The sequence below is a fragment of the Salvia miltiorrhiza genome, chromosome 3 (assembly GCF_028751815.1).
Source record: "Salvia miltiorrhiza cultivar Shanhuang (shh) chromosome 3, IMPLAD_Smil_shh, whole genome shotgun sequence".
NCBI classification, from domain to species: Eukaryota; Viridiplantae; Streptophyta; class Magnoliopsida; order Lamiales; family Lamiaceae; genus Salvia; species Salvia miltiorrhiza.
In genome coordinates this window covers 40688121-40698760 of record NC_080389.1, presented here as the reverse complement: position 1 = coordinate 40698760, position 10640 = coordinate 40688121, and the positions used below count along the sequence as shown (strand labels likewise).

The 10640-nt window shown below is 37.7% G+C and overlaps 2 protein-coding genes across 2 annotated transcripts; both read left to right on the top strand.

Annotated features, from left to right (window-relative positions):
- Nucleotides 1-786: 786 nt before the first annotated feature.
- On the top strand, nucleotides 787-3515 carry LOC131016710 (pentatricopeptide repeat-containing protein At2g37310). The gene has a single exon (XM_057945409.1). The coding sequence runs from the start codon at nucleotides 823-825 to the stop codon at nucleotides 2710-2712; it is 1890 nt and encodes a 629-aa protein (XP_057801392.1). The 5' UTR covers nucleotides 787-822; the 3' UTR covers nucleotides 2713-3515.
- A 3464-nt stretch (nucleotides 3516-6979) lies between these two features.
- Nucleotides 6980-8214, top strand: LOC131016711 (E3 ubiquitin-protein ligase SGR9, amyloplastic). Its single transcript, XM_057945410.1, has one exon. It carries the CDS (start codon nucleotides 7112-7114, stop codon nucleotides 7973-7975), a length of 864 nt encoding a protein of 287 aa, XP_057801393.1. The 5' UTR covers nucleotides 6980-7111; the 3' UTR covers nucleotides 7976-8214.
- The last annotated feature ends 2426 nt before the right edge of the window (nucleotides 8215-10640 follow it).

The window sequence follows — 10640 nt, the reverse complement described above, 5'->3', positions numbered from 1 at the left end:
AGACGATGTACGAGGCGAATCACATGAAGAGATTCGGCTACATCAAAGCTTGGAAAGTCCTGCGCGAGTGTGAAAGGTTCTCGTCGCAAGCCGCGGATGTCCACTCCGCGAAGAAGTCGAATGGCTCGATATGCACTCCGCGGATGTCCACTCCAAACGAGCCACATCGCCGAAGCCAAAAAAAAACAAGCCGAGTTGAAAAGGGAGGAGCTCGATAGCTCCTCAGCACGGATACTACAAACATGACGGATGCACAAAGGACATTGCACAACCACATGGTCCAAGAAATGCTCAAGCGTCGTGGACTTATTTAGAGTAGGATTTTAATTTATGTAATTTTTTTTCTTTAGTTTAAATTATGTAATTTTTATTTTTATTGCAATATTTGAATTTTAATTTTAATGAAATTTAGAATTTAAAATTAAAGTGTAGAATTGAGAATTTTGTGGAAATGAAAATCTAAGACACAAGCCTAAGACACAAGGGCTGTGAAGGGCTTGTGTCTTAGGTGGGAACCGCCTAATAAGACACCACCTAAGACACAAGCATTGAAGATGCTCTGAATCTCTGATATAGTACATTAGAAAATTGAAAAATTATGTGTATTTTTCGACAATTACTCCTTCTTATTAATATGGTAAACTTTAATTTAAATTTAAATGTGTTATTCAATGAATTGTGTTGATTTAAAAATTGATTGTCGTTAACTTATTGATTGAGATAAAAATTTTAAATTTTAATGGGACAACTTTTATATAGAGGCTTAGATAGATGGTAGTTATATGCGCGTTTTGAAAATCTGAATGTGAATGAGAAATTTGAATGACAGTCTTAGGCCGCCCCCGCCCACGCCCAAATGCCTGCCCCATCAACTACACTCTCTACGGCCGCCTCATCCAGCGCTGCACCGACCACCGCCTCACGCGCCAGGCTGAGCAGCTCCACGCCCGCCTCATCCTCTCCTCCACCACAGCCGACAACTTCCTCGCCTCCAAGCTCATCGCTTTCTACTCCAAGACCCGCCAGCTTTCCCGCGCCCGCCATGTGTTCGACCAAATTCCGCACAAGAACACCTTCGCCTACAACGCCCTCCTTATCGCCTGCACCGTGCATAACCACCACGCTCACGTGCTCGACCTCTTCACCTCCTTGTTGTCTCGACGACCCGATCGTCTGGATTTGGAGGATGTCAATCCGGATAGCTTTACATTGAGTTGCGTGCTCAAGTCCATGTCAGAGATGGCGTCCAACGGGCCTCTCCCCGCTCGGATCGTTCATTGCTACGTGGTTAAATGTGGGTTTGATTCGGATGTTTTCGTGGGAAATGGGTTGGTCACTTACTACTCAAGGTGTGATGATGTGGCTTCCGCGAGGGACTTGTTTGATGAAATGCCTGAGAGGGACTTGGTGTCTTGGAATTCCATGATCTCCGGGTATTCGCAAGGTGGGTTCTTTGAGGAATGCAAGGCTTTGTATAGAAGAATGTTGGATTTGGATGATATAAGGCCTGATGGGGTTACAGCTGTGAGCGTTTTGCAGGCGTGTGCGCAGTCGAGTGATCTTGTAACAGGGATGGCAGTGCATCAATACGTGATTGAAAATGAGATTGAAATGGAGCTTTCACTTTGTAACTCGATTGTTGGGGTTTATGCTAAATGCGGTAGCTTGGACTATGCTAGGGAGCTTTTTGAGGAGATGAGTGAGAAGGATGAGATAACTTATGGAACGATTATATCTGGCTACATGGTTCACGGGTTTACTGAGGAAGCTATGAGTGTATTTAGGGAAAAGAGGAAACCGGGATTGAGTTCTTGGAATGCTGTGATTTCAGGCAGTGTTCAGAACAATCAGTATGATAGAGTTTTAGTCCTAGTTCGTGAAATGCAAGATTTTGGTTTCAAGCCTAATGCTATGACTCTTTCGAGTATACTTCCAGCTATTCCATTTGTCTCACACTTGAAAGGAGGAAAAGAAGTCCATGCTTATGCTGTTAAAAACAATTACCATAGGAATATCTATGTGGTTACTGCCATGATTGATGTATATGCCAAACTTGGATTTCTAAGGGGAGCGCAGAGAATATTTGATCTTGCAAAGGATAGGAGTGTGATAGTTTGGACTGCAATAATCTCAGCATATGCAGCTCATGGAGATGCTAACCGGGCACTTAGTCTATTCGAGGAGATGCTAGATAGCAAAGTAAAGCCAGATGCTGTCACATTTACTTCTGTTTTGGCTGCTTGTGCTCATGCTGGCCTAGTTGATAAAGCTCGGGAATTATTTGATTCTTTGCTGCCAAAGTATGGAATTCAGCCACTCGCGAATCATTATGCTTGTGTGGTTGCATGCCTGAGCCGAGTAGGTAAGCTTTCTGAAGCAGTAGAGTTCGTAAATAAAATGCCTAGTGAACCTACGGCTCAAGTTTGGGGCGCACTGCTTAGCGGGGCTTCAGAGGCTGGTGATGTTGAGCTTGCCAAGTTTGTCTGTGATCATTTATTTGTATTGGAGCCTGAAAACCCAACCAATTACATTGTTATGGCAAATTTGTATTCGAAAGCTGGCAGGTGGGAGGAAGCCGAGAGTGTAAGGGAGAGATTGGTAAAGAGGGGATTTAAGAAAGTTGCTGGCAGTAGCCGGATAGAAACCTCTGGAAGATCGGAAAGCTACGTGGGAGGAAGTGTTATGAATGAAAAAACTGACAAATATTTTTAAATATTACTAGTTTGCTAAAGTTGATGGTCAAAGAAGGTGTATGATGATTGATGAATTTGACGAGGGAAGTTATTAAGAGTTAGACATTTTCAGTTCATTGATGGATGGAACTCCTGGATGCCGGAAGAAATTTGAAATGTAATGGTGTCTGCTAGTGAGAATTGTACAGGAGCTACTATAACAATAATAAGCCTAGTTCTGAACTCAAAGGCCGAGTGTGAGAACTAGGCTCACGCATTCGGAGGTGCTATGAAAGAGAACTGACAGAATTTTATGAAAGTTAGTTTCCAAAGTTGGTGGCCAAAGAAGGTATATGATGATTGTTTAAGGGAAGTTATTATGAAAAGAGATTTCTTGTTCACTGAAGGTCGCAACTCTGGGGTTGCTAGAAGAAATTCAAAATGTAATGGTGTCTGCTAGCAAGATTTCTACAGGAGGTGCACTGCAGCAACGACAAATAAGTTCAGTCCTACTGAAAGGCCCAGTCTGAGAGTTTGGCTCGTGCACGTGAGGTATCTTGCTCATTTCCTTCAATTGGTTAATTTTTAATGCAAATAATCTCAAAGAATTCAATAATCCCAAAAAGTTTTAGCCTCAGTAATTTGGTGAATCAAAATCATTGAGTTTCTTCTTGCTTCCTAATCTTGATTGTTGAAATTGAGGCATGTGATTTGAGTTCTTGAATTGTCGAAGTATAAACAACAAAAGTTTTCATGTCTTCATTTTTCTTTTTCCCTTAAAGGGATATTGGAGTTCTTCACAAGTCATATGTATTTGCTTGAGTTTTAACCAGGTTGGATCAATTGAGGCTTAGCTTGTAGTTAGATTACCATTTTTCTTTTAATCATCTCTGATCCATCTAGCTACTTTCTTTATGCTGATGGTATATTTGATACACTTCAATAGTCGAAGCCTAATTTCACTGCCTGAATTGCATTCTCTGCCTAGGATTCTCACAGCAGCATATATATCTTTGTCTGTTTTATATACATTAACAGGAGAAAAGATTCATTGCCCTAAAACTTTTTCCTTTTGCCTTAATTCATGATTCATACTGGTCCCACGTTAGGCCTTTGCTTGAATCAACACCACAGCCTACTTAACTTTTGCATTAACATCTTCCTTCAATCTTCTGTATCACCATTCAACTATTGTTCGCACAACCTTTTGTGATAAACCCGCAAATGGTATGTGCAATCCTTTATCATACAAGACGTAGAACCACCACATGCCACTACCAAATCCAACTAACATATAGAACCACCACTGCATGATCCCTAGAAAAATCGACGTTCAGAGCTGAAAGGTACAAGTTGCATTAATCTGGTGCAATCCTGCATTATTATTTTCCTAATACACTTTGTAGGACCACTAAATACACTGAGTAGATATATGGGCCAACTTGTTTTTATTTTCTTGTTATTTGTTCTTTTTCGTTTTAGTAAACAGATAGAACTGAAAAGTAGAAAAAATGTGTAACTGGACACAAAGTTCAGGACAAAGAGGCAAACATTTCCAGACACTTCCCTTCCATGTTACTCCATCACCTCAAGTTCCAATGTTTTTTTCCCGCACAATTGTTAATCATACTTGCCATGCTCAATAATGCAACTAGATGTGCATCTTTTTTGTCGAATGTGTACAGCTCTTGTGCAGTTTACTAGTATTTGATATGGCGATAATTTGTATTCTCTTTAAACCCTTTTTGTGAAATAGCTTGCAAACGGGGCTTACTCCGTGACATGTACTAAATCGTGGTTGCCCTAGATTTGCAAGCTCATGGGTTCAATCCTCTAGCTTATTTTAACTATATTTTGAGGGTGTTTGGTTAAGCTTATTTTTTAAAGAGCTTATAAGCTCCAACATGCTTATAAGATGTTTCAAGATCTTATAAGATGTAGTTTCTTAAGATCTTATAAGTTGTCAAAGTGTTTGGATAATTGAGCTTATAAGTTAGAGATGAGAATTTTTAGTTAGAAAGAGATAATCTTTGTTAAAGAGAGAAAATCGAAGAGAGATGAAATTATAATAATATATCATGAAAATAAAAAAATTATATTCTCTCCGTCCACAAAATGTTATCCTAATTTACCATTTTGGTCTGTCCACGAAATATTGTCCTAATCTATTTTTATAAATTTGTGGGTCCATTTCTCCACTCACTAACATGTGAGCCTCATTCTCCACTCACTAACTTAATTAGCATTTCGCGAACGGAGGGAGTACTTGATTTATTTTTGTAAAATTAAAGTTGCTTATAAAAAAATGAGAAAATAAGTTGGGATAGAGGAACTTATTTTTTGGTGAGCTTATGAGCTCTTAGAGCTTAATTTTACAGTTTATAAGTTTTTTAGGAGCTTATTTTGCCAAACACTTTCAAAGAGATTATAAACTCCTAAACAACTTATAAGCTTAGCCAAACACCCTCAAAATCACTGTTGAGAATATGAGAGAGTCTACTTTTTCTATCTATTTATTTAGAGGCATTCTTGTGTGCTCCATGACACTAACACTTGCATTAAATGACACTAACACTAACGCCATTTTGAAATGACACTTACACTATTTTGTTTTACAAATGACACTATTGCATTAAATGACACTAACACTATTTTGTTTTACAAATAACACGAACACTAACATTATCTTGAAATGACACTAACACTATTCTGTTTTACAAATGACACTATCATGTTATATAAATAACACTGTTGCGAAATGACACTAACACTCTAACATGATAGTGTCATTTGTAAAACAAAATAGTGTTAGTATTATTTCAAGATAATGTTAGTGTTGGTGTTATTTAATGCAAGTGTTAGTGTTATGGAGCACGGTACTCCATGGAGCACACAAGAATTTGCGATTTATTTAAGTGTAGAGAAGGAAATTGCATAATTTCATGTTTCTGACTTTGCCAGATAATTAGAGGAAAATTTGTATGACTTCGTATTTAATTTAGTTTCCTTAGGGACTTCATATTTAATTTTACTTTTGTTTTGTGAATTTTCTTGAATTTATAATTATGTTGAAAGGGTATTAAAATTTTGCAACATATTTATTTGGTGTCCCTGACCCTGATATAGAAAGTGTGTGTGAGGTGTAACATTTATCGGACTGTGGAAGTGGGGCTCATGTTTACGTTCTTTTTTTGGTTAAAATATCCATGGCTTTGGATCTGGTGTTTGCTTTCAACAACATTCCTAGGCTATTAAACTTTTTTGATATCTTTTGCCACTTTAGTACTTTACTACTGCAAGAATCTGTTGCACTTCCCTAAAATCTATTCCCCTTATTTCTTTTGATGATTCTCACCAATCAAAGTGATAATATAAGATATCCAAAAACTATTTTTAGTACCTGAAATAAATGAAGCAAATTTGACACACTCAAAATACAAGCAATATGCTATTATGAATTGCGTTCTAATCGTGTACGTCATTCTATTACAGCATATTTTGTTTGCACTGATCATTTATTATTCAGTGACACTTAATATAAATAGGCAAAACACATTGAGGTTCCTTATACTTTTATTTTTTATTTTACTAGATTCTTGTACAATTTTCTTGTTTTAATAGATTATTGTATTTTTATTATTAATTTCGTTGGATTCTTATTTAACAAATCTTATAAGTCCGTCAACTATTCCATTATCTGTAAACTTATTATGCATTGCTCAACATAAATTAATAGATTTCAATCGTCGACATGCTTCACATCCTAACTAATAAGCCAAAACCTGAGAGTCACATCTTCATTTGCATATCCGTGAAGGTTGCAAAATTTAAAAAAATTAATAATAAATTGAAATTTGTACACGTGTATAACCTAATTTTTTTTATATGCATATATAGTTAGTGCTCGCTTGGTTCACGTAGAAGAATGAAAAATGAATGGAATCAAATAAAGGAGATGAATTGTAACAATAAATGTTATTTTTGTTGAGTGTTTGGTTCAACAATAGAAATGAATCATTTGAAAGAGATTTCCTTTCTTTTGTTTCTCCTCTATTTTAAAAGATAACAAATTGAGCGATTGCGTTACCTTCAAATAAGGGTAATGATTAATTCATTACTCAAACTAAATAATAAGTAATTAATTCAATTAATTGAATCCCTTTTCAAGCTCCAAAAAACGCTAACCAAACATGGGTTAATATTAATATATACTAGATCCTAATTTTTTAGAAAAATATTTAAAGTCATTTTCTTTCTTTAGCATGTAGATATCGATAGTTATATGTCGGTGCTTACGTCCTCTAAAATCTGAAGAGGGAAAAATTGCAAATAATTTACTTTACTTTCTCGTTATAGTCAAACACCCTTTATTTTTTTTCCTAACATAAAACTGATTACATATATTTTGAGAGTAGAGCACATGGTTTGCAAGTTGTAAGATGGCAAATTACATGAACTCGACAGAAACCATAATCATGGCGGCTCTCTCCACTCTCTCTCCTCCCCATCTCTCTCATCTCTCCCACTCGATCTCCGCCCTCTTCCGGCGCCACCTCCGCCGCCTGGTGACCCTCCTCTCGTACCCCACCCTCTTCACCCTGACTCTCCGCCACCTCCAATCCCTCTCCCTCCACCAAAAGTCCCTCCTCATCGCCCGCCACCTCCTCTCCAACCTCACCCTCCTCAACCACGCCATACGGAACCCCATCGCCGCCGCCCCGCCGCCGACCTCCATGAGACTCAGGGACCTCGACGCCGTTCTCCTCCTCCTCCTCCTCTGCGAGCTCCACCAACACGACCGCGACTTCCTCGACGCCCCGCCGCCGCGGTGGCGCGCCATGCTCGCCGCCTACGCCTCCGACGCCGTTTTGAGGCTGTCGAGTTTCGGCGGATGCTCTAACGGAGAGGCTCTGATTCAGTTCGTTGAGTCCGCCCGGAGATGCTGGAATCTGGTGGGCGTGATGGGCTGCGGGGAGGGGAAGGAGGGGAGGGACGAGGCGGCGTCGGCGGCGGCGGTGGTGGCACTGCCGTCGGTGGCGGTGAGCGGAGGGGAGGAGTGTGTGATATGTAAGGAGGAGATGAAGGAAGGGAGAGATGTGTGTGAGTTGCCATGCACCCATTTGTTTCATTGGATTTGCATACTGCGCTGGCTCAAGAAGAGGAATACGTGCCCTTGTTGCCGCCACCGCCTCCCCACCGACGATCTCCGCCGCGAGATCCACCGCCTGTTGGAGGAGCTCGCCGTCATCGGTGGTGGTGGTGGTGGTGGTGGTGTAGGATTCAGTCAAGAATGGTACTTGTGAGAGTACATGATTTTTCCTTGTCTTTTTCAGTGGTTAAATATTAATATGTGATTTCCTCAAAAAAAAAAAAATATTAATATGTGAAAGGATCTTATGAAATTAATAGCGAAATCAATGTAGAGGAATAATAGATGATGTAAAATGCAATTATTAGAATTAAACAATGTAGGTGTATATGTGATTTGTTTTTTTACACTCATAAGGTTGGAGAAATGATATGATCACTCATACTTTACCAATTCTGTGATTAATTAGTAACATCTGAATTCACGACCACTTTTAGTTAATAGTTAATTTTAATAAAGATTTTATTGTACGTGTGTAAAACGAGAATTTGTTGAAAGATAATTTATATGCAATTAAACATAATTTATACTAGTATAAGAAGGTGCTCCCTCCGTCCCACCGAGCTTGAGCCATATTCTTTTTCAGGCTGTCCCGCCAGTTTGAGTCATTTCATTTTTTGACAAAAATTAGGCAATTTAAAGTACTCCCTCCGTCCCACGAATCTTGACACGTTTTCCTTTTTGGGCCGTCCCACGAATCTTGACACGTTTCCTTTTTGGGCAATAATTATTACATTCTCTCTCCTACTTTATCACATTTATTATATTCTCTCTCATACTTTATCACTTTTATTATCTTCTCTCTCCTACTTTATCAATTTTATACTTTATTAATTACACACTTAAAACACTAATCTACAACTCCTTAATTCCCGTGCCGAACCCAAACGTGTCAAGACTCGCGGGACGGAGGGAGTACTAATTTACAAAACTAATTGCACCCTTATTACCTTCTCTCTTACTTTATCACTTTATTACTTTCTCTCTCTTATTTTTTCACTTTATTACATTTTCTCTCCAACTTTATCACTTTTATACTACACACTTAAAACACTAATTTACAACTTCTTAATTCTCGTGCCCAAAAGAAACGCCTCAAGCTCGGCGGAACGGAGGAAATAGTAAATAATATAATTAGAATTTGTATTATGTATTCTACTATGAGGATGGTATATATAATCTCAATCATCTATATAACACATATCGAGCCCTTATTACTGTATAAAGGGCCTCATATTTTGAAGCAAACATAATATTAGGATGTCATAAGTAAATTATACATCCTAAACACTCTTAGTAAACAAGCCCTTATAAGAATATGTTAAATTTTAGTTATTTTTTGTATAAAATTACAAATAACCTCCAGTAGTTATATCTTACATGATTTACGCAAGTTCATGAACTTATTTTTGGGTTGAAATTGTGTAATAGCTCAAAATGGATTGTTGCACGATTTTGCAATTTTCTTAAACTCTTAACACTATTAAATAATTATATGAATGTTTAAACGTGTAATCATAAAGATGTTAATAATAGTGTAATATGATTGCGATTGAAATTCTGATCGTGTAATATTTTAAATGGTTAAATACCAAATACAACCTCAAGATTGACCCGTCTTGAGCAAAAATATCCCCAACGAAACGTAAGTGGCATGACAAACCTTATTGTAATATTTTTTAAAATTTTCCGTCCACGGACGTCAACCGCTCCGTCAATAAATTTATTTTAAAAATTTTATATGAAATGGGCCCTACTCTCACCCTCTCTCAGTACAGCCGGTCTGGTAGGGGCTCCAAGCTAGCCATGACGGCGGTACCACCACCGCGTTACAGCCCATTCGTCAGCGCCCCTTCCTTCATCGGCTGCTTACGAGACCGTGTTCCTCTCCAACGATTTCGGATCCTTGGAGTTTGAGTTTTCCTCCAGGTTCTTGATCACTAATTTCTTAGCAACAAATACCGCAATTAACACGGTGCAATTGTAGCAAATAATCAGTAACCGAGTATCGTATCTACAGGGACTGATAAACGAAATTACTCTATGTAATCCTAATATTTCCTATAGCAATATTCAGACAACCAAAAATATGAAGGAGAATAAAAACTAAACTCAAGACAAAACAAATAAAATCAAATAAAAAACAGATAAATAAAACGACTGATCCTAGGGATATAAATTCATTAATCAAATTCACATAATCAACCTATTATCCTAATTACCAGTTTAATCCATTTATGATGAGAGATCACTTAATTAATCAATTACTCTCGCTAGAGCAGCAACGATCGTAGATTAGTAAATTCTCTATCTCCGCTAGGTCTCAAGAAAATCTACTAACTTCCAATAGCTCCTAAGAATAGCTCCCTATGATCCACCTATCTCCGCTAGGTCTCAAGGTTAAAATCATATCATACATTCCTGAATCCGCTAAACAGTTATCTCCGCTAGGTCTCAAACCGAATAGCTAAACATGCAAACTATTGATCAGATAATTCACAAGAATTCAAGCACCAGGAATTATGAATCATAAACTGGAAGGCAAAAAAGTATTAACAAATTAATCACATAAATTCAATCAACTATTTACAAACCCTAGAATCAGATAAAGAACTAGCTAGACATCATAAAATAAAATAAAAGCATAAATAAAATAAAGCAATTGAAATAAATAAAATAGATAAAACCCAGAAGTATGTTGAATGACAGCTTGAATCTTGTAGGAAAATAAAGCTAATCTATGAAACAATAAAAGTCTAAGTCTAAAACTGAAAAGATGGAGAAAAGAGGTAAAGAGATGTAAAAAGATGTGTCTAATA

Excerpts from the sequence above, each read along its gene's own strand:
- LOC131016710 (XM_057945409.1), top strand. The coding sequence starts at position 823 with ATGACAGTCTTAGGCCGCCCCCGCCCACGCCCAAATGCCTGCCCCATC.
- LOC131016711 (XM_057945410.1), top strand. The coding sequence starts at position 7,112 with ATGGCAAATTACATGAACTCGACAGAAACCATAATCATGGCGGCTCTC.